Here is a 24273-nt window from a genome sequence, read left to right as displayed (position 1 = left end):
GTCACCCTGCAGAGAGAAGAGGGTACCCACAGCCACGCTCTGGAGCACAGCCAAGGCACAGGATCAGCTCTGGTCAGCTGCAAAGTGGTGGCTGACCCCAAGGTCTCCCCTTTCCCAGCCTCCCCGTGCTCATATTTGAACTTCCTCCTGGGTCACTTACTTGGAGAGGACCTGGAGTTTCTCCCCTTTGACCAGCTCCAGGTCACGGTCACTTGAGGCAGGGAAATCGTACAGTGCAACCACAAACAAGTGATCTGAAAGAAGAATTAACTCCTTTGCATCCAGACTGTTCCTTGAGTGGCTTGATGCACACCTGGGTGTATGGTGGGGAATTTCAGCCCCTAAACATGGGGCTCTGTCATCCTCCCACCCCCAAATCCAACCTTTCCACCAACCCAGCTTTCCTGCTCACCACAAGCTCTGCTCAGGGATTAACACTGATTCAACAAAGCATTTCCTGTGTATGTATTTTTAAAACACTGCAGAACAACCCCCCAGTCCACAAAACCCAGAGTGTCAACAAAAAAAGGGGTTTGTGTGGAATTGGAAGGGTCATAAATAACCTGTCAGAGTTCAGCCTGAGTTTTACACAGTTAAATGAACTGAGCTAAATGAAAACTGCAACATTTCCCATGGTGGCTGTGGAATTTGACTCAAAATGATGTGGAGTTTTTTTGATTTAAAAAAGTACAAAGTCCTTGGGCTCTTGGTCTGTGGCCTGTGCTTTGGTATCTTGTCATCCCTCCCTTTTGAACACTTTTTCTTGCAGTGAATGAATCACAGAATGGTTTGGGTTGAAAAGGACCTTAAAGCTCATCCAGTTCCATTTCCTGCCATGGGCAGGGACACCTTCCACTGTCCCAGATTACTCCAAGCCCTGTCCAGCCTGGCCTCGGACACTTCCAGGGATCCAGTGGCAGCCACAGCTTCTCTGGGCACCCTGTGCCAGGGCCTCACCACCCTCACAGGGAGCAATTCCTTCCTCACATCTAACCCAAATCTGAGCTGTGCCAGTTTAAAACAGTTTTTAGAAGCTACCCCTTGTCCTGTCACCTTCTGCCCATATAAAAAATCCCTCTCTCTCATTTTTATGAGTCCACAGGGTGCTCTGGCCCAGCCCAGGCTGATCCCTGTGGGCTGGAGCTGAATCTCTTGGTCTGCATATACCCTGGAGGTGCCGGGACTGCTCTCGGGGAAGCGCTGCAGCCTTTCCCCTGTGCTCTGCACGCTCGCAGCTGCTGAAGCAGAAAAGAGCAGCTATTCTGGGGCAAATCAAAGTTTATAAAAAGAATCAGCGCATGCGCAGGATCACAGAAATCAAACCAAAACACTGTGGTGAAAAATGAAAAGAAAGGAGAAGGAGGGAAAGAAGGAGAATAAGGGAAGGAGAAAGAGAAGGAGAAGGAGAAGGAGAAGGAGAAGGAGAAGGAGAAGGAGAAGGAGAAGGAGAAGGAGAAGGAGAAGGAGAAGGAGGAGAAAAACAGAACAAAAAAAATTAAAGAAAAAAATAAAGAAAAAGAAAAATTTAAAGAAGAAAAAAATTGAAGAAAAAAAATTAAATAAAAACTTAAAGAAAAAGAAAAAAAAACATTTTAAAGAAAAAGAAAAATTTAAAGGAAAAAAAATTTAGAGAAAACATTTAAGAAAAATCTAAGAAAAAAAAAAGAAAAAGAAAAGGAAAAAGGAAAATATTAATGAAAAACAAAAATTTGAACAAAACCAAAAATTTAAAGAAAAAGAAAAATTTAAAGAAAAAGAAAAAGAGAGAAATTTAAAGAAAAAGAAAAATTTAGAGAAAAAGAAAAATAAAAAAGAAAAAAGAAAAAGAAAAATTTAAAGAAAAAGAAAAATTGAAAAAGAAAAAAGAAAAAAATTTAAAGAAGGATAAAAAGAAAAAATTAAAGAAAAATTAAGAAAAAGAAAAAAATGAAAAAAGAAAAATTTAAAGAAAAAGAAAAATCTAAAGAAAATTTTAAAGAAAATTTTAGAAAAATTTAAAGAAAAATTTAAAGAAAAATTTAAAGGAAAATTTAAAGAAAAATTTAAAGGAAAATTTAAAGAAAAATTTAAAGAAAAAGAAAAATTTAAAGAAAAATTAAAAGAAAAAGAAAAAGAAAAATTAAAAGAAAAAAAAAGAAAAAAAAAGAAAAAGAAAAAGAAAAAGAAAAAGAAAAAGAAAAAGAAAAAGAAAAAGAAAAAGAAAAAGAAAAAGAAAAAGAAAAAGAAAAAGAAAAAGAAAAAGAAAAAGAAAAAAACATTTAACTGTGCTGCAGGAAGGCTTCAGCTTGTGCTCAGCCTAATTAATGCACTGAGACCGATGGACAGCCTATTATTAGCATTTTTCAAAACAGCCTGTCAAGCCACTGTCTTTGAGTGACCTTTTCAAATAATGCCACCAGCAAGAGAGCCAGACTGGCCCTTTGTCACTGCGAGATAACCGTGTCTCTGGGGTGACTTGGGGTTTGTGTCTGAGCAAGGCTGGCTGCTGCTCCGATGGCAATTTGTTAGGGAGGAGAAAGGGTCAGCGTGGGAGGAAAGGCAGCTTTGGAAAGCAGAGCCCTGAGCAGCTCCCTTCAGGCTTTTGAGAAGGAAACCGGAGATCCATGAGAGGTTCCAGCAGAGGCTCTCTCCCAGGATGGGAAAAGGATGATCAGTCACGAGGGAGAATGCTTTGAAGTCTGAAAATAGCTGGCACGGTTGGGGGCTTCCCCTTGAGGCAGCTCGAATTAGCAATGCACCCAAACTCTGTCTGCCTCCTTGAGAAAGTTGTTATCACACATCTGCTCAGACATGAAAGGGTTTGGGGCATGAGGTGTCCACAACCAGCCTGCCATCCACACACACACACCCTCCTGGTCCTCTTGAAAGGGAAATAATGCAGTGATCACACTCGTGCTCAGAAAAATAGGAGCAAATGTGTAAATATATTCAAGCCCAGAGTGGCTGTGCACTCCAGAAAATGAAAATGGAGTTTTGATCTCGAAGCAACTGACATAAGTGAAAATAAATGAAATTAAAAAGACAGAATGCAGCAAGGACAAAAAGGGTTTTGTATGCTGAAAAAATATTTTATCACCTCTTATCCCACAACAGGCACACTGAAATGAGCCAGAAGAAAAGCTCTCTCTGCCCGAGCTAGCAGGAGCTGCCATCTCATGATGAAAGGGGCTCTTCCTGTCCCTGAGTCCATCACCCCATGAGAAACACATGGATTACACTGCCTTGGACCTGTTTGATCCACTCAGGCCATGAGAGGCTCACTGGGGCTGTGAGGAGCTCTCAGATAAAGCTGCCAGCCCCAGGACTTTGATTGGGAGCCAAACACGTCCTGGCTCAGAGCTGCTGTCAGCAAAGTCTGATACCAGCAGGGTTTGCAGAAGCTCAGTGCCAGTTTGGTGGCTCAAGAGGAATGATTCAACCAGTCCACCCACTGCTGGCTTGTCCTCAATGGAAGGTCTTTGCAACCACCTCATGGCCACAAAGCAGGGCTCAGACTATGCCAGGGGGTCCCAGAGGATCATCCATTGGTTTAGGGCCATTTTGGGATGGTTATGGTGTGAGTGACAACTTGCAGGACATGTTGGCCAGCTGGGTATACACTGAGCTATGGATTACTGCTGCTGGAAATGGGGTCAGCTTCAGCCTGGCATGGGCTGGTTGGAATCACTGAATCCTAAACTGGGAAAAGATCTCTAAAGTCATCAAGTCCAACCATTTAATCCAACACTGCCAAAGCAACCCCAAAGCAGGGCTGAGACTGTCCCAGAGGATTATCCATTGGTTTAGAGCCCTTTTAGAATGGTCATGGTGTGAGTGACAACTTGCAGGACATGTTGGCCAGCTGGGTGCACTAAGCTATGATTTAAAGCTGCTGGAAATGAGCTCATTTTTCTGTTTCAGCCTGGCATGGGCTGGTTGGAATCACTGAATCCTAAACTGGGAAAAGATCTCTAAAGTCATCAAGTCCAACCATTTAACCCAGCACTGCCAACCCCAAAGCAGGGCTGAGATTGTGCCAGGGGGTCCCAGAGGATTATCCATTGGCTTAGAGTGATTTTAGGATGGTCACGGTGTGAGTGACAACTTGCAGGACACGTTGGCCAGCTGGGTGCACCGAGCTATGGATTAAAGCTGCTGGGAATGAGCTCAGCTTTCTGTTTCAGCCTGGTGTGGGCTGGATGGAATCACTGAATCCTAAACTTGGAAAAGATCTCTGAAGTCATCAAGTCCAACCATTTAATGCAGCACTGCCAAGGCAACCCCTAAACCATGTCCCCAAGTGTCACATTCTCGTGGCTTTTAAATCCCTCCAGGGATGGTGATTCCATTGCCTAGGCAGCCTGATCTGAGGATTGGTAACATTTTTTGTGAAATTTTTTCCTAATATCCAATTTTACCCTCCCCTGGTGCAACTTAAAGCCATCTCCTCTTGTCCTTTCTCTTTTTACCAGGAAGATGAGCCCAATCCCTACCTGGCTACAATTTGTTTTCGGGGAGTTGTGCAGAGCCAGAAGGTCCCCATGAGTCTCCTTTTCTCCAGGCTGAGCCCCCCAGTTCCCTCATCCTTTTCTCCTCAGATGTGCTCCACATCAAGGCAAACATTTTTGATTAGAAGTTTTTTAATTTCCCACTGAAAACTCAGCCCTTTTGTCAGTAGAAACAACCCTTCCTTCTCTCACTTCAGCCCAAACTCACATTTCTGACAGAATTCCTTTCAAATGCAAAACGACATTCAAGTAACAACAACAAAAACAACCAAGAATTTTGGCATTAACTTTGAGATGCCACAAAAGACCTCAAGTTCCAGAGAATGATAACCTTCCACACCCTGGAACTCAGTCCTGTTCATATTTTGGTCAGCAAGAAGCAAGTGGAGAGGTGGAAGAAGTGGTGGTTCCTCACCAGAAGAAATGACCTTGCAGACACTTCGACTCCTCATGCTGTTGCAGGTTATTAAAATGCCTGAGGACAAGCACCCAAACCCACCAGCTGTTTCCATCAGTGGGATCTAAATCCAGATGTGAGCAGCTGGCAGGGCAAGTGCAGGTTGCTCTTATTCTATCTATTTTCTATGGTTATTCTACCTATTTTCTATGTCTTATCCATCCAATGCAAGCAAACAGCAGCTCCACCATGGGATTCTTAGATTTGGGGCCCACCATGGACCTTTCAGAGCTGGGGGCTTTGGGGACTCAGAATTAAAATTTTGACTCCACAGAGACTTAAAATCAGGCTTAAAAACTTTGTGATTGCTCAGGGAATGGTGTTAAAATGAATGGGAGACTCACACCATGGGAGAATCACCTAAATTGAAAAAAGGATTGGTGCTGCCTCATGCGCCACATTGAATCCAGAGTTCTGCACACCTTGCCTGCCTTTGTGTTATTTCCATGAGGATAAATAATGTCAGGAGGAATTAGGTTTTTTTTTTTTTTAAATAAACAAATTAATGATTTTTCAGACAGAGGTGTGAAAGCTGGAAAGTGTGAGACAATTTCAACAACTCCAAATCAGAAAAAAAAAAACCAAAGAAAAATCATTCAAAACTCAAGGAGAGCAAAACCAAAAAACCCACAAAAATTAAAAAAAAAAAGGAAAAGAAAGGACTGATTTTACATTATGTGCCACACTTCCATAGCCAATAATTTTCCCTGATTTAATTTAAAGTGCTCCCACAGGATTTAATTCATGTCTCTGAATTTATTTTTTTATATGATGTGACTGCCTGGATTTTGAACTTTCTCTTTTGATTCACTTGAATTCCTGTCACTTAGGAGAAGATCTCCGGTATCTCAAATATCTTGCTTGGTTCTTATCAGCCTGTTTTGCCACACAGGCCACAGTCAGATGTAGCATCATTTCAGGAAACTCAAACACTGGCAGAGAAAAATAGGAAGTTTTCCAGACTGTCAGTGTGAATATTCTTCCAGAACTGGAACTGAATCTAATGAGCAAAATTAGTTTTGAGAGCTGAAAATGGCTAATATTGTACTTAATCCATTTTCTAGCATCTTTCAACTTCTGCCTTTGGGCATGAAGGAGAAGTAAAATCCGCCTCCTTGATCACAATTTCTGCTCTGACTCTGACCAGAGTGGAAAAAACCTTGTGATAAAAATCCTGTGATAAAAACCCTGTGAAAAAAACTCTGTGATAAAAATTCTGTGACAAACTGTCGGTCCCTGCTCAGCTGGGGAGGTGGGAGAGCACAGCCACTTGGAAATGTGCCATGAAAACAAATTCTGCAAAGGAAAACAGTTTCTGGAAAAATGGCATTTCCATGAAAACACACCCCAGATCACGTGGTTGAAGGTATTCACCTCCCACAGATTTGATATCCATAACAAAAGACAAATTTGAAGGATATTTTGATGTTGCAGGAGTTCCTTGGCCCATGGTAGGGACCCTCCATCACCATCCATAAGACCTAAGAAGACCTAACACTGTCATTCCATCCATCCCATTTATTCACCATCCCCCTTTTCTCTTCCCTCACACCATCTCCCCTAATCCTACCCTTTCATCCACATGTAGAACTTTCATGTTTTGCTCACTGCCCTCTTCTAATTTTTCTCCATTTCCCCCCCCCTTCCAAGCTTCCTCTATTTCTCCCCCTCTTCTAATTATCTCTCCCTCTGTCCTTAATCTGCAGAATCTCTTTGACAAAAACACACATGAGCTGCAGCTGGAGGCCGGGCAGAGGGGGCTGAGGGCTCCCTGCTAAAAGGCAATAATCTCCAAACACCATCTGTGACCTACAGATAATTGCAGAGGTGGATGAAGCCAACAGCCCATCTCCAGGCAGGGGTCTGTGTATCCTTATTTTATCCTCTTCCCTTTCTTCTCCTTCTCTTTGTAGCCTCTCTGGGCTCTCTGATGCCTCCTATTTCCTCTGAAATGTTCAGCTGGCTGGATAAAGCATCCATGACTTGTCACACTGCAGACAGGGCAGAGGAATCTCACACAGCTCCAGGCTCAGATCTGCCTTTTCTCCAGCAATCATAGAATCACCGGATTGGAGGAGACCTTAAAGATCACCTGCTTCCAAAGGAGAGGGAGTGCTCTTCCCCCTGGATTTCTTTGATGAGCGAAGGGAAAATTGGCAGCTGCAAGGACTTGGTGATGTAAACTGAGTTTTCTGAGCCACTCTGATATAAAAAGAATCAGCCTGGCACGGCTGCAAATACAGAAACCACACGCCTGTGATGTGATGGCTTATCCTCAAAGCCTGGCATTTGGGGACCACCACCCTGCAAAACCCCATGGGGAGGCAAAGAAAACAGAGCCTTACCTTGTGCAGAGGCTTGGTTTAGATGAGGGCTGTTGATAACTTGTCTCCCCTGTGATAGAAATAGAAAAGAAAAAGGAGATATTTATCACTTTGCTGTGTTTCAGGAAGAACTGATTTCAGCTTTACAGACGAGTGGGAGTCTGGTCCAGAGACCACTGCAGCCCCTGTGCCTGGCTCCACAGCTGTGATGGCTTTAGCACATTTTGCCATGAGGTGTTCACAGCTGTCTTCACAGAAAAGCTGCAATAAGCCTTGGCTTCCCTCGGAGTTAAAGCAGAAATCTGCTGCCCCCTCACTTGGAGCCTGCTCCATCCAGCCCCTGTCCGCTGATGCCAGATTTAGGATCAGTGAGGGGTGAGAAAAGAATGGTGCAATTGAGAAATGGCAATTGCAGAGTTGTTTGAAGCAGAAAACCAGAGATACTGTCTGCCATAATTATCCCAAGCATCATGGGTGTATGATATCCTTTGCTCAAGACTACATTAAAAAAACAGAGGCAGTGACTGCAACAGCTAATTAATCAGAGAACTGTAGAAATCATGGAATATTCAATGGTCCTTGTGGATATTCCCTCAGGATATTCTATGATCCAATAATTCTATGATTCCTGAGATGGAAGGGGCCCACAAGGATCATTGATCCAGCACCCCAACCATCCCATCCTGTGCCTTGGAACATTGTCCAAATGCTCCTGGAGTTCTGGCAGCCTTGGGAGATTCCCTGGGGAGCCTGCTCAGTGCCCAGCACCCTCTGGGGAAGAACCTTTTCCCAATATCCAAACTGGGAAAAATTCCCAATTTGGGAATTAGTCCCAAATCCCAACTGGGACTAAATCTCCTCTGACACAGCTCCAGCTGTTCCCTTAGGTCCTGTCACTGATCACAGAGAGCAGAGATTGCAGCTGCCCCTCCACTATCCCTCAGGAGCAAATTGCAGACTGTGAAATTAAATAGCAACAAGTTGCTGCAGCTCATCTGGGCACAATTTTAAAATGCTTACTTTGCTCCTGGTTTGGTTTGGCCCTGCTGCTGGAACTGGCAAATTGTCCATAGATAATTCCAAGTGACCTGGGATGAAACCACCTTGTTTTGGGGGATAACTGCTTGAAATTGGCCTTCACCCATCTCACAGTGCCCATGGTGAGTGTTTGACCACACTGGGTGTTTTTATTTTAGTTCTGTTGTCTGTATTTCACCACGTGCAAAAGTGGTGAAATACAGACAATAGAACTAAAAAACACCTCGTGTTTTCTGCCTGCACCATCCTTTCACCCCAGCTCAGCAGCAGTGTGGGGTGGGAGAGCTGCTCATCTGCTGCCATTTCTCATTTAAGTGGAAGAAATTTGGATTTCCCCTGACATGTGAGAGCTGAGTGCCTGTGGCAAAAAATAACGAATGGCAGAAGGTGGCCAGTGATACTGTATTTATACTCATAGTGGCTCCCCTCCAGTGAGCTGGAGAGAATGAAATTTAGGAAAATAGCATCTTCTTGGTCAATCTGACATCTGCTGTCATGAAAACCGGACTGAATAGCCGTGGGAGAACTCAGAAATGAAAGTAAAGGAGTGAAAAAACATCTCCAGCTGTCATAAAAAGCAATGATTTGCAATTCCTCCCCTCTCCCAGGGTTCGAGATGGTCTTCACATGAGAGCTGCACCTCGAGTTTCTCTTGTGCTGGCTGCAGTGCTGGCAGGGGTAAGGAAAGACAAAACAGCTTCGTGTTCTTTGGAAAGCAACAGAGGCAAAGTGACTTACAAAGTTTAAACAAGTTTGTCATTTGAGGTCTCCTAAATCCTTCCCCAGCTCCTTCCTGCCCTGTGTCCATGCCAGCAGAGGCTGAGGGAATGCAAAGGGAGCAGCAGATGACCAGCATTTCTGATTTTCAACTCAACCCAACACAGACTGGCTGCAGACCCTCCTCTCTGAGCCCGCTGAGGACTCACAGTGGTGAAGTTTCCATTGTGGTTTGCAACTCTGAATCTTAGCCTGAATCTGACCCATCTTGCAAGTCAGCAACATCAGCTTGGGTTTCAAAGTGCTGATGAGAAGATATTTCAATACACAGGATTTTAGGGGTTTGAAATATATAGGGGTTCCTCAGAGCCCTTTCCAGCCCTGTCCAAAAGGGATCAGCTGGGAGGACCAGGTTTCCCAGAGAAGCTGTGGGTGCCCCTGGATTCCTGGAAGTGTCCAAGCCCAGGTTGGACAGGGCTTGGAGCAACCTGGGATAGTGGAAGGTGCCCCTGCCCATGGAACTGGATGGGCTTTCAGGTTCTTTCCAACCCAAATAATTCTGTGATTCTAAATATTGCCTGCACCACCCCAGATCCCAACGGAGCTGTGGGGGGATCCCAAAAGGACACAAAGCTGCAGGCTTACCTTGGGTGGGGCAGGAGGAGGTTTGCCCTTGGTTTTTGGGTTGCCTCCAGCAGTGTGTTTCTCATTGGACATCAGCTGATTTTTGCTGCCAAACAACCCCATCCTGGAAGGAAGAGCAGAAATTGGTTTTAATGGGACTGCTTTTGGGGAAAGGTACAGGCATTGACGAACAAAGTCTTTCCATTCATTTAGAACAAGCTGGAGAAGATCAGAATGCAGGACGATGGGACAGCGAAGAGAGGAGCTGAAAACCATCCTGTCTACAGTCCTCTGCTGCCTTGGACCTTGTGAACCCCATGGTTTCTGTTCCCACATGACTCTGGTGTTTCACACTTTGCAAATGAGGTTCAAACAGACATTGCAAGCCACCAGAAACACAAGAAAAAGAGGCTCAAGTGACTGCTTTGGACATGTGCCCTCTCCAACTCAGAGATTTCCATATGATATCGAACAGAGCTGGGTGATGCCAGAGGGATGAAGATGGATTTATCAACAGCCCTGAGCTGGGCTGTTCAGCTGCACCAGGAGGGTCACACAGTCCCTGGCCTGAGATGGAGTCACCTCAGGCAGCTCAGGGCTTTCTGCAGCTCCTGTCCCTCCCACGCATCAGGGTCGGCATGCGGATGTGGCCGCGCCGTGCATGGAGCCAGCCCTGCTGCTCCTCACGTTTCAGCAGCTCAGGCTCACACTTGGGTTTGTCCAGGAAGCCACAGGACCTCGCTGGCCCTTTGGAATACTGTAAGAAGTCCAAGGAATGTGGTGCAGCCTGCATCCATCCTGCCTGTAAAGACAAGCTGAGGATTTGTCTCATCCATCTGCAGCACTCTGGTACTTTTTGATGTGCTCTGGGTCCTCACAAGGTGTGGCTCTCCCAGAAATCATGGATTAGGTTTCCCTATACCCTATAGATGTCTCAGACCTCCTGGACAACCCAAGGATCGCTAGACACAAATGAATCAAACCCTTTCCATGGATCATCATCTGGTCTGCATTAAGGTTTCCAAACATGGGCTTAGGGACTGTTTGACTTTAATCCTAGAAATGTAATTTCAGCTCCAGTCTGGAATTCAAGGATAATAATGGGTCTGGGTGGCCAAAATGGCCAAACTCTTCTTGGAGCCTCAAAAATGAAGGAGCAGATGAAGCCAAGCATTGCTGAAGTGCAACATCCAGTGCCAAAGTCTGCCCCACTCCTGCCTTGAACCAAAGGCTTTGGAAGGTGTGGGCTACATGCCCAAAATCCCCCAAAAATTAAACCCTGAATACTGTAAGCTGTGCAGAGACACAGTGACTCCTATTCCTGCCAAAATATCTTAAGATCTGCAGTGATCATGGAGGATCAGGGACCTCAGGTCCAGGGACACCCCCAAATGTCAGTCTGGCACTGTCTCTTGGTAGTCAGATTCCAACCAGTGTGTTCAGAAAAGCTCCAAGCCAGCCAGACTCACAGGGAAAAATATTCCAGTAAAAGAAACTTTTTATTTTGCTTTCTAGCACAGATCTAATATTTCAAAATCTGCAATTCGAAAATGAGGTTTCTAATAGAGCCACCACAATATTTTAATTTTTAAATGTCTTCTCCCTTCTGCTTTATTTTTATTATTACTGATAAGGCATGCAAAATATAAGGAATTGGTGAAATATGTCAGGATAGCCTGATTCACACTTTTCCCCCATCCAAAACTATTTCATCTCTGAGATTTCCTTTGACCTGGGTTTACAGATGGCCCATCCATCTGTCCCCAGGCCTCAGCTCTGCTCCAGGCACTGACAGCACAGTTGGAGGGGGAGTTTCACCTATTAAAAATCAACCAGAGCAGTTCCTGCAGCAATTTCATTTTCATTTGGCAGCCTCCAGGTTGTACCCAGAGCTTGCTCTGCTTAAAAGGTCTGGTGGTGCAATGGCACATGATTTATTAGGGGAACTTTTCCTGCTTTTCCACTCACAACTTTGTGCCAGGATTTCAGATTCTGGATCATGGGTTTTTTGCCACAAGAGTGGCTGGAATTTTCTTTTTTTTTCTTTTTTTTTTTGTTTCTTTTTTCTTCCAGCAGCAGGAAAGAGAAAGGCATCACTTAAAGTCAAGGCTGGACAATGGATAAGTTTCAGCTATTGCTCATTAAAAACTGCGAAAGACAGAAAATCCACCTACATGTTTGGCATTGATTTGTTCTTGTTACAGTCTCACTGGAAAATCCTGGGGTCTCTGATATACTCTGCTCCCAAATGAGGGATAATTCATGCAACTGCCATAATTTTGGCAGATTTAGGGAATGTGAGATGCAGCACGAGTCAGCAATTTGCTTTGACTGCCAGCTGTGTCACAAGGATGATCTTATGGGAGGGTTGACAGACCATCTACAGGATCATGGATGCTGCTTTTGGGGTTTTCAGTTGCTCTCAATGTGAGATGGCAACGAAAGATATTTTGGCCATCAAATATATCCTCCCACACACATCCTCCCTCTCCCCTTCCGCTCTGTGTCAGGCAATGTGATTTGCCCAATCATAGGAACACCAAGTGCTCACATAATAAATGAAATACATCAATAATAATAATAATAATAATAATAATAATAATAATAATAATAATAATAATAATAATAATAATTCGTTTGCGGTGGTTTGGGGGCCTGCAAAAGGATATAAAATACTGTTGGAGATTGGACCCTCTGGACAAATTGATCTTCCAAGAGGGAAGGCAACTTCTAGATGGGTCTTCACCCTGTCAGGGACACCTGCAGCACATCCAGCCCAAAGATGGGGAACTTTTGGGTAGGTGAGTAAAAGCATCCAGTTCTGGTCAAATACAGAGATAAATCCTAAAGTAGCTTCATAGGAGCTTTGCAATTGTGAATTCTGCAGGGCCAAAGACTGAAAATCTGTACATTTCCAGCTGAACTTGCTTAAATTGTAATGTTTTAGTGATAGACTGTTGGCCAAATCTGAGACTAAGTGGAGTGAGCCGCATTTAGATTTCTTTGAGCAGTTTAGAAAGTGAGAAGGTCTCATGGCTCAAAGGAAAAACTATGACCTAGTGACACTATAACCACTGCAATAGGTGATTGAGCTATTATTTAGATATCAATTGGCACTATTTATTGTGTTATCTATAAATCTAATCATAATGATCCACACCATCACCGTGTCCTACTTCTCCCACTGGGCCAAGAATCTTCTTTTTACTACTATGGTAGTTGAAAGAAGAATAAAAGTAGAACCTTCTTTTTACTAAAAGAAGATTACTGGATTTTTACTAAATCTCTGAAAGTAGAACCTTCTTTTTACTACTCTGGTGGCACTGGTGGGGCAGAATGGGAAAGGCCTGGAGGAACATCAACCTCAGCAAGTCCAACCAGGGGTTTGGGGCCATCCCAGCTCCTCTGGTAGGGTTTGAGAGGAGTGGGAATCACCTGTGCACCCCCATGGGGACATTGCAGCCCGTTCTGCACCCTGCTGAGACTGGAAACACCTCTCTGCAGCCTTGCACAGGCTCAGCTCTGTCCCCACGCACGTGTCGGAGACACAGCCATGCAAAAGCAGCTCAGAGAGGGGAACAACACAGCCCACCTCGAGTCAAGCCTCCCACAAAGGTCACTCGCTCCCTCCCACACACAGAAGGGGTTTGAACAGCTCTGGGGATTCGCAGTCCCTACAAAATCCACCAGTCCCACTCTCCCAGTTGCCAGCAACACCTTAGGCAGCCAACGCCACCGGCCTTTGGGCCAGCAGCGTTTTACAAAACCCGAAATAGTCCCAAAATGTGTTTTACAAAACCCAAAATAGCAGGCAAATATTGCTGGGTACAGCAAGTTACTGGTTCGCATTTCACAGCTGGTGGAACCTTGGATTGGTGAAAAGTAATTTTATTTTCAAAAATAAAGGCAGCTGAGTTGAGTGAGCATCATGACAACACATTTTTCTTCTGATTAATGCTTTTAGAAGTTGTCTTCACAAGGAAAAACAAATGAGAAAAGCCGCTTGGAGTAGTTCTCCCACCCTGTTTTTACTTTTTTTCCAGTGGAAAGGAGTGCTGGGGAGAGCACAATAACTCAGAAAATCATAGAAATTTCCTTTTGTGAATTTATAGTATTTCTCATATAAAAATGTTGGTTTTATTTAATAACTAAGCGGGGGGAATTTTTTTTCTTCAGGCCTCCAAAACAAGTTCTTATTAAAGTCCAAAAATCAAAGCAGAACAAGTGGAACAAAAAAGTTTTAAGGCAACACAAAACTTTTTCCATATCACTCTTCATCAGGGAATGAAGTGATAAGACAAGGAGTAACAGGTTTAAACTGAAAGAGGGGAAATTTAGGTCTGATATATGGAAGAAATTCTTCCTGTGAGGGTGGGGAGGCCCTGGCACAGGGTGCCCAGAGAAGCTGTGGCTGACCCTGAATCCCTGAAAGTGTCCAAGGCCAGGCTGGATGGGGCTTGGAGCAACCTGGGATAGTGGAAGGTGTCCCTGCCCATGGCAGGGAGTGGGATGAGATGGTCTTTAAGTCCCTTCCCACCCAAACCATTTCAGGATTTTATGATTCTATATGTATAAAAACATTTAGCAAAAAACAGCTTCAGAAACAAAATAATTGAATTCTTGGGGTGGACCTGTGCAGATCCAGGAGCTGGGCTCGATGATCCTTATGGGCCCCTTACAACTCAGGATGTTCTACAATTTTATGAGTCCAGCTTAGCTGCTGCTAGGTCATAAGTAAAGAACATTAGATTTTCCTGGAAGAGCCAAGCTGAAGAAGCCAATAGACACCAGGACAATGGGCTCTGGTGCAGCCAGACCTGAATTTGTGGGACAGATACGCAGGTTGCAGGAACACTGGGTGTATGAGCAGAACCTCTAAAACTGGGGTTCAAGCTGGGTGCCCACATGATAGAATGCAATTTTAGCAGCCTTCACAGGGGTAGTTGAGGTGGAATTTTGGCTACAGAATGAGGTGGGTGCAGGTTCAAGTGTTTTTGCAGGAATGAGTTAAAGGGAGCTCTTTGAAGATCATGGAATCACAGAATATCCTAAGTTGGAAGGAACCCACAAGGATCATTGATCCAGCTCCTGGCCCTACCCAAGACATCCCAACAATCCCACCCTGTGCATCCCTGAGAGCATTGTCCAAATGCTCCTGGAGCTCTGGCAGCCTTAGGGCTATGAACATTCCCTGGGGAGCTGTTCCAGTGCCTGACCACCCTCTGGGGGAAGAACTTTCCTTAATATCCAGCCTAAACCTCCCTGGACTCACCTTCACACCATTGCCTCGGGTTCTGTCACTTCAAATCTTTGCCCATCTCATTTTTACAGTGAGCCGCCCTGCACCACCTACTGCCATTTGCTGCTTTCCTCTACCAGGGCAGAAGAGATCTAAAGTAATTTCTGATGAGAATCCAACACCTTCTGCAAGAGGGATGTGGAGGACACTGACAGGCAGCCTTGGGATTGCATGGGCGGGTGTAGGAAAGGAAACAAGACCAAATTGAGCAGAAAAGCAGAAGTCTTGGCTCACCATTTGCCTCAGCCCCATGAAACTGCCATGGAAAAAGAGGTTAATACCCAAGTAAGACAGTAGAGTTTCACTCTGAGGGCAGCTCCAAAAAACCCCCTAAGCCTACTGAAATCACAAAATGAGCCCCCTTTCCATCCAGATTCTGTGGTGGGTGCAACAAAATGTTTTAACAGTTCAGCAAGATCAGATATTTTAATTCATTTTAAAACTTACGAAGTCTATTTTTTAAAGAGCGCATTTTAAAAAGGAAATTGGTTCAAAAACCCTAAAAAACTTACTTTGAAAATGCAGATCTAGCCTATTATGAAGGGTTTTAAATGCTGGATTTCTGTTTGCAAGTCCTCCCCTCTCCTGAAAGAATTGCTGAAATCAATTCACTTCAGATGTAATAATTTAAGTATTCCAGATTTGCATTTTTGCATCAGCGAGGAGTGAAAAAGTTCAGTAAAAAAATTTCTTCCAGTTCTCAGCACATCACAGATGCATTCAATTCTCTTTCCCCTCAATAAAATAGCTCTTCAGAACATTTCCTGACCTGGCACCCTCGGATTGCTTTGCAAGACACAAAATTGAAGAATTACTGAAGATCTTGATGGATCAGCTCCTTAAATAAGAAGGAAGATTTGCTACTGAAGCAGTTTTTACCGTGACCATTTTCTACTTCTGCTGTGTTTCAGTCAAGTCCTTTTTAGCTCATATTTTGAAATAATTTGCAGGTTCGTTGCTAAGAGGAGGTAAGAAGGCAGCTCTGAACCAACTTGCTGTGCTATAACGAGCACTGAAACCATGAGCAAGGTGTTTCTCAGAGGCAGAAGGTGGAGGCTACAGCCATCCTCTGTGATGTGATGGCCAAAATCTGGCTGCCCCATCCCTGGAGGTGTTCAAGGCCAGGGAGAATGGGTCTTGGAGCAGCCTGGGGTAGTGGAAGGTGTCCCTTCCCATGGCTTTAAAGTCCTTCCCAATTCAAACAAAACCATCCTGTGATTCTACAATTCCAGCATGGCAGGAAGCCCCCGTGAAGAGCTGGAGAGCCCAGAGCAAGAAGCATTCTGGTTCTTGCTGGGGGTGAAGCAGATGTGGGGTTTCCATGTTGCATTCTCACTGAAGAACTGGGAACGTCCTATTGACAGTGTTCAGAACCCATTCCTGTCCTGATCTTTTATGGATGCCAGGTTTTATTTGTGCAATGAGGACTCTGTCAAACACTCTGGTCCATCTCAAAGGTCCTTGAAGGGAAGGTAAGGAACGCCCAGGAGCAGCCGGGCTCTCCCGCTGAGGTGAGGTGCTGATGTTGGTGATGATCCATCATAAAATCTCACACACCCAAAGAACCCCAAAGCAGCTGCAGCTGCCTCCTTCTCATGGCCCCTTCCTCCTCCTTCCCCACTCCAGTGCATCCCATCTCCCTGGCCTGAATTCTGTCCAGGCCTCAGACTTGAGCACAGCCAGTGTGGTCAAACTGCCTTGGAAATATCTGTTCCCTGGCAGCCCAGGGCAGATGAACAAATCCAGGAGCTCTGTGGCCCTGTGATTTATCCCTAAGTGAGGGGTACACATTCAGGAAAGAGACTGGAGCCCACTGGCTTATTTTAGAGTCTACAATCCAAGCCAGCTTTCCATTTCTATTACAATTTATATCTGCACAAAATCTACCATTTTTCTTAGGCCATGATTTGCAGGTGAACCTGGACCAGGCAAGCGAAATAAGCAGAAAATCCATCTGTTCCAGGCCTTTCTGAAGAGCTGGGACAGTCTCTGGGAGAAGACTGTGTGAGGCTGGGGGGCTGTGGGAGAGCACAGATTTCCAGAACTTTGAGCTTAAGCAGACACAGAAAGTCTTTTGACAGGGAATTAAAAAAATAAAGAGAAGAAGATAATAAAAGCTTCTTGCTCATTCCAGAAGAAGGAAAAAACAGCCTCCTGTTGCCAGAGTGGTCATTCCCTAATCAAAACATCTGTCTGGAGGAAAAATGGCTGCTTACATTGAGCTTTGCATCCTGCTGGAAGCCGACGGATGCTCGGCTGTGCTGCAGGAGGCTGCGGGCCAGGAAACAGAGCCAGGGATCAGGGTCTTGGAGAGGGGAAAAGCAGGAGGGCAGACTGCTTACCCCACCTCCCTTCGTGCTTCCCTCATGAGCTCAGCCCAGGCAGGAAGGTGGGATGGCTGCTGGGGATGTCTCTGTAGGACTCAGGGGCAGTGGGAGTGGGCAAAAAGGAGGATGGGTTCTGGAGGATGAGGCACATCCCTCTGGGTAGCTGCAGCCACTCTGGGGTTCTTCAGGTGGGGCAGGTTTGATGACAAAACTGCACTGTCCAACAGCACTTCCTGCAGAGCCTGGAATTTCAACCCAAATTTCAACTCAAACCTCTCTCTGCCCAGTGTTGGTGTGAGCCAGATTGTGGAGGGTCCTGGGTGAGCAGGGGCACAGCAGGGAGAAATCCCCTCTGCAGGCCTATCTGACATCCAAACCCTATGTTTGGATATCAGATAGGAAGTGGACACAGGCCATGGTCCCTTGGCCAGAATCCCTGATGCTCCATTCCACAGCACTTGGAGGACACATCACAGGACTCTGTAGGGATGTGGGCCTGGCCCTCCCAGCCCAGAGAACATGAGGAGATGGATGGGTTCCACATCTCTGTGTGTGGACATCCAAACTTCTGCCCAGGGAAAGGCCCTTCCTGGAGGCCCTACATCCCAGAGGATGACTTTTCCTAGGAAGAGGAAAACATTTTATAGGACCAGGAGAAGAAATGAACCTGGTGGCAGACAGGTGCTCAGGAATTAAGCCCCTTGGATCAGGTCTCAGAGGGAATCATGCTCCCTCCCACCACACTCAGCAGAGGCAAAGGGCTATAGGGAAGGAATGTTCATCTCCATCATGAGATGAACATCTCCAATTCCCCACCTGAACACCTCCAGCTGAGTGTCAGGAATAGCAATGGGTGCCAGAGCACTTCCCTACTCATCACAGCCGTGTCCAGCTCCTGTCGGCCTTCCCCACACATGAATTCTCTCTTCCCCCCAGGCCCCCGGAGAATGGGGGGGATGGGAGTGCCAGGATGTGCACACCTGGCACTTCTTTATCCTCCCCTCTTTTGCAGCAGACAGAGGGAACAACATCCCTGCAAACATCCCTCGGTGCCGGATCCAGCAGGAGCTGGGAAGTGCCTCCATCATCTCTTTAACCCACAGATTGTGGGGAGAGAAAATAGGACAAGGAGGGATGAGAGGGTGGATGAAGACAGAGAAAAACCCTTAGGGGAACGTGGATGGGGGTGGGATGTTCCTGACTTGCCTGCTTCCCACGCTGCTGCTCCTGGAGACGCGCTCCGAGGACGCGCGAGCTGCTGGCCGGACCCATGATAGATGCTCCATGGGGCTGGAGGCCCTTCCCAAATTTTTCTTTCAGGGGCCTCTGGCTTCCACCACATCCACACCATCCATGAGACCAACAGCTTTACACGCCCCGGACCGCAGGAGCAGCCTGGTTTTTGCAAATGCTTTTAATGGGATTTCTTTTTTTAATCAGGTCTTTGTGTCAGAACTGACTGTTTTCTCCCCCCCTAAGGATTCTTTGCTCTATTTTGCTTATAAAAATGATCACCTGGGAGGGGGTGGGAGTTGCACTTTCCAGGCAACCTGGCCAATGAGAATAACAATGAGGAAGGCGAGAAACACAAAGCAAATTCAGACACAAACCCCAGCAAATGCCACAGGCTATTAACAGCTGTCGTTAAAATCAGTGAAAATGACTGTGAATGGATTGTACTTCCACTATGCAAACCACCAAATTTCAGGAAACAACCCAACAAACTGGCTTTGCAATGATCTTTCCTTTCTGTCACTAAAAAAAGACCTTTTAATGGTGAAACACATCTTGTTCCAGCCAGCTCCATCCCTCTATGAACCTACTCGACCATAGCAGCGTGGTCTAACGAATTAAGACCTGGTCAGGGACTTGTGGGTGGCTCTGAGGAAGTGACTTTCTCACTTTGCCTCAGCGTGTTATTGAGAGGCTGAAACTCTGTCCTGGGAGATAAATGTTGTATAAGAAGCAGGATTTGTTTCTAAAGAGACTTCCCATAGTGTATGTGTAATGTTGGCTCCTCTGCGGTGTTTTCAGTGTATTTTTTTAAGCTGTTGCAAACACAAGGCCCTCAAAAACCACCATGTACACCTCTGTGGGTAATTGCATGGCGTCATCTTTGTGTTGTAAGAGGCAGCAGGGGGGAAAATGACACTTGGTCTCAGCCAGCTCGAGGCTGGGATGACCTCACATCGTTTACACTTCAGCTGCCCCCACTGAGCAGGACAAACATGAGCCAACATCTGCAGGGAGTGATGCACAAGCTAAAGGTCACCCCACGCTGGTGATGGTGTTTACAGGAGGAAAAGCTCCACGGGGCAGTTCTGAGCTGAGGTCATGGCAGAGGACCTTTACCAGCCACAGGACACAAGGACAACAAGAGGGTGGCTGAGGACATGATGATGTGTGAGGGGGGGGGAACTGCTCCAGGGTGCACGTGGCTGCTGACCCCTCTGGAAACATGGGGTGGGAATCAGCCTTGGCTCTGCAGCTGTGCTCCTGACAAAGGAAGACAACCCCATGGAGGGCTGCAAGACTGTCTGGGCCATATACAGGGGCCTGCAGGTCTGTGGGGGTCACACTGAGTCCATCGCCCTGGAGGGTCAGCAGAGAATCTCAGAATCTCTAAATCCCAGAATCCCGGAATCCCAGAATCCCAGAACCCCAGAATCCCAGAACAGTTTGGGATTGGAAGGGGCCTCTGGAGATCACCCAGTCCAACCTTCTTGCTAAGGCAGGATCACCTGTAACAGGTGACACAGAAACACAACCAGGTGAGTTCCTACTTTTTTTGAATGTCTCCAAAGAAGAAACTCCACACCCTCCCTGGGCAGCTGTTTCAGTGTTCTAACACCCTCCACATAAAGAATTGCTTCATCATGGTTGAGGCGGAGCTTCTTGTGGTTTATTTTATGTCCATTTCTGCTCATCCTGTGGCTGGGCACCACTGAAAAGAGCCTGGCACCATCCTCTGGCACCCTCCAAGCCTGGGTGGCGCTGAAGACAACCAGGACAGACACCAAGCCCAGCAGGCCTCAGCCAGGTGTGCCTGCTCTTAGAGACACAGAAATGAGGAAGCCCTTGCAGATTTGCCAAACTTCCCCCTCTCCAATTCCCATTTTCCCTTCCCAATTCTCCTCCAGCTATAAGGGCAGGGGATGGAGGTGGAGCTCCTCAGGTTTGGGGCTGGGAAAGAAAAAAACAGTGTCAGGTTAGATGGAGTGCTCTGAGCTTTAGGACAAGGCCTCAGCATTTGGTGGGCAACATCTCTTTGCTAAATGAGCTTCACTTCCTATCCCTGTGAAAAGGGAAGTTGCTCTTTTAGAAAGCTGCTGATGTCCACCGCTGAGGTGGGAAGGAGGAGCTACCATGAGGTGCAGCAGAGGCTGAGCAGTGCTGCAGTGTCTGCCAAGTCATCCTTGGAGCAGGGGGACAGCGTGGCAGCTCCAGACAGAAACCTGCCTTTGCTCTGACACACATTCCCACTGCTGACAGCAGGGAAACCCAGCAGCTGCAGCCGCCTGCTGCACAGGCTGTCCCAGGGATGGCCGCAGCTCCAAAGCAAGAATTCAAAATCAAAATGACTGAATGTGGTGTGGTTTGCCCTGCTGCATCCCAGGGAGTATCTAAGATGTCTGTGTGTCACCTGGAGCACATCCCTTCATCCTTGGGCCTCCTCTGTTTCCTCCAGCCTGGGGATCTCATAGCCAGGAGATGGAGCTTCTGGAATCCAGAAGCCCAGAAAATTTGCATCCTCAGCCCATGGATGTCCTCTGAAAGCAGCTGGAGGGGGAACCCTGAGAAAGCTTGTGAAAAAGGGCACTAAAAAGGAAAAAGTCTCTCATTTGCAGCTCCCAGTCACTCCAGATGGGCTCCATCTGTCCCTGTTCCCCCAACCTGAAAGCACAGGCTGGGATCTCACCCAGCCAAGCAGGGTCCTTCTGGTGGTGGCTTCCACCCTGCTCTCATACATCAGCCCCCAGATGTTCTCCAGTGTCTTTGTGGGCCCTGACACGAGTGTGAATTCATGGAATTATAGAATCACAAAACAGTTTGGGTAGGAAAGGGGCCTTAAAGATCATCCAGTGCCATCCCCTGCCATGGGCAGAGACATCTTCCACTATCCCAGGCTGATCCACGTCCCGTCAAACCTGACCTTGGACACTTCCAGGGATCCAGGGGCAGCCACAGCTTCTCTGGGCACCCTGTGCCAGGGCCTCACCACCCTCACAGGGAAGAATTTCTCCCTAATATCAAATCTAAACCTGCTCTCTGTCAGTTTGAAGAAATCCCTGGGAAAGCCTCCCTGCGGATGACCCCACAGCCCACCAGGATAACCCCACAGCCAGACTTGTGCAATGGTGGCCCCTGCACGGCCTTCTTGTGCAGCAATGCCCATTCCATGGCATTTTATCCATTTCACACTGAACCAAAGGCATTCCTGTTGGGATTTCTGCTGCAGAAACATCTCCAGCTTTGAACTGGGTCCACTGAGAGGATGAAGGTACCTCTGCTTTCCCAGCTGGTTCCCAGAACTGCTTCCCCATGCTGCTGCTGCACATGGGCAGCTCATTTCCTCTAGACTTTGTTTTCATGGGCTGGCCACGTTTTTCTCTTCCCTTTTAGGAATGAGTAGTCTCCTTTACCATCAGAACCTCCCTGTTTCCACTCCTCTAGCAGATGAGAAGCTTATTTACATCGTCCTGCTGCTCTTGGAAGATGCTGCTGTTACAACCAACCCACCAGACTCCATTTTGAAAGTTCATTTTCAGAGCTCTCCGAGGGCTTTTTGAACTCTAAGGCAACATCTCAACTACTGAAACTGGCAATATTGGGGTTCCTCCCCCTCTTAAAAATTTGGTGGCTGCATCCAAACCCCTGGTTATCCCCATTCTACAGGAGCTGTGGTGGTTCCTGGATTGTATTTATCCATGTATGCTTATTATGTTTATTTAAAATCTATCCTGATTTCACTGGCCCTCCTGTTGGATCTTTTCTTTGCAAGAGACAGGCTATCTCTTTTTCACTGATTTGAAGAAAAACAGAGGATTTTCCCTGATCCCAGCCCTGTGTTTGGGATAACACTCAGACACAGGCACCTTCACCACCCCGAGTGCAGGGTGAAGATGGCTCCCTCTTGTTTCACTACCATTATTTATTATTAAATCCCATTGGTTTTCCAGGGATATCTTCAAGAATTGGGATGAAAATGCAGGTTTTGCTTGATGGCAATTGGGAGATATTCTGCTAGTAATTGCCACAAAGACATTTTGTCTGGATCCCGTGAGGAAAAGCCTTTTTGGACAGAGAAAGTGACTCCAGGCCAGTCCTCCCTGCCAAGCTTGTCCTACACCCACAACATGACTATTCTTGACTACTTGCAGCAGCCAAGATCTTGTCTCAATATTATTTCCTTTCTCATGCTCGTAAAGAAAGAAGAAACCCATTACTTTTTAATCCTTTACCCAAAATTAGAAGATTAACTCAATTTTCAGAATTAAAATAATATCGAAACATCCTTAGGGTGCTCAAAGGAGACAGAAATGTGGCAGAACAAAGCCAAACCTCACAACCAGGTTTGTTACAGAAAGTCATTATTTATGGCACTGAATTGATGGGGTTGATCCACTCTCTGGTTACCTCACATTTGATCTCGCCTGAATTTATTGCCTCAGAGATGGAAGAATCTTATTTCCTTAAGTTTCTTGCTTTGCCAGTGCCCATCCTCTGCCTGGCACCAGCACTACTGCACTAAAAGAACCAGAATTTCTTCTCACCTGGTTAGGACCAGGCTTGTACAGAGTCCCACATTCACAATTCCCTTCCACTCACAGTTATTATTCCTTGGCAGACCACTCAGTGACTTTTAGAATGCTTTTTCCAACTTTTTCACCACAATTTTCAGGGGGAAAAAAGCATTCCACAGGAAATCACCACCTCTCAAAAGGTTCTGTCACACAAACCCCACGAATATTGGCACCTTTCACTGGAAAAAAAGAATATTAATTGTGCAAGTCTGCTGCATTAATGTCTCAAGCAGCTGTGCTCTTCTTCCTCTGCTTCTAAAATGGTCGAGGCCAAATATGCAAGAGACAGCCAGGAAAAAAGTCGAGATAAAAGTAAATTTAAAGCTTTTCTATCAATTTCTCTGCCTGCTTAGATTGGCATCACTTCTCCCTCTTTCCATCATGCATTACAGGTGACGCCTTGATTTTTCCACAGGTCGAATTTAACCTCTATTCAAAGCCCACTTCTCAATCATCAACCTCCCACAGACACATTTTGAGAGGTTCTGCCCCAGATTTCATGGTCCCAAGTTGTTCACAGAACCCTGGATGCCCTCAAGGCTCAGGTGCTGGGCAAGGACCTGTCTGGGTTGAAAGAAGTCTGGCAGATCCTCTGCACCAGGGATTTTGTTATGGTTTTCCTTTCCTACCCCAGGTTTCATGGAGAAGAGAGACCTTCCATAAATGAGGAAACACCATCCTGTAGTAAATTGAGACCACGGGGACCTGGGCGTGGGGCCAAGCACCTCTCTTGCCTCTTGGCTGTAAGGTCCCTTTATCAAGGGACAAAGAGTTTTTCACCCAAACTTCATCCACCAAAACCATTCCTGATTCTGCCATCACCGAGGCAGACCAGACATCCTGGAGGACACTGAGTAATTTTTCATTCTTCTCTGCTCGTTAAGTAGCAAAGAATTCATTTGTGAGCCATGTGTTTATTATTTCTGCTGTGTCTCCTACGTGCCTGACACACAGGACCCCAGGGGTGCTGCTCGCTGCTTTTTGATCAGCAACACATTCCATGATTTCCAGAGGAGCAGAAATCATCAGTGAGATTGGGTCACATTTGGAAAATCATTTTATAAGTATGTAAGTAAATAAATGAAGAGGGGGGAATGCAGGAGGATGATTTTGAGAAGTGCATTTCAGTTCAGAAGCCACGTGTATTCCACAGGGTGGTAGAAATGTAGGACTGGCACTATGAAGGTCATTAATCA

General features: G+C 46.0%; 1 protein-coding gene across 1 annotated transcript in view; it reads right to left on the bottom strand.

The window, feature by feature from the left end:
- BLK (BLK proto-oncogene, Src family tyrosine kinase) overlaps positions 1 to 18559 on the bottom strand; it is a 35970-nt gene extending 17411 nt beyond the window's left edge. The window contains exons 1-4 of the mRNA XM_058020286.1: positions 18480 to 18559; positions 9669 to 9771; positions 7290 to 7338; positions 161 to 254 (exon numbers count right to left, since the gene is read on the bottom strand). Of these exons, the coding sequence (XP_057876269.1) occupies positions 161 to 254; positions 7290 to 7338; positions 9669 to 9771; positions 18480 to 18559 (326 nt within the window). The remainder of the gene's footprint in view (positions 1 to 160; positions 255 to 7289; positions 7339 to 9668; positions 9772 to 18479) is intronic.
- Between the last annotated feature and the right edge of the window lie 5714 nt (positions 18560 to 24273).

This window comes from Melospiza georgiana, chromosome 3 (genome assembly GCF_028018845.1).
Source record: "Melospiza georgiana isolate bMelGeo1 chromosome 3, bMelGeo1.pri, whole genome shotgun sequence".
Classification (NCBI taxonomy): domain Eukaryota; kingdom Metazoa; phylum Chordata; class Aves; order Passeriformes; family Passerellidae; genus Melospiza; species Melospiza georgiana.
Note: the sequence above shows the minus strand (reverse complement) of the source record. Positions and strands in the feature narration are given on the sequence as shown.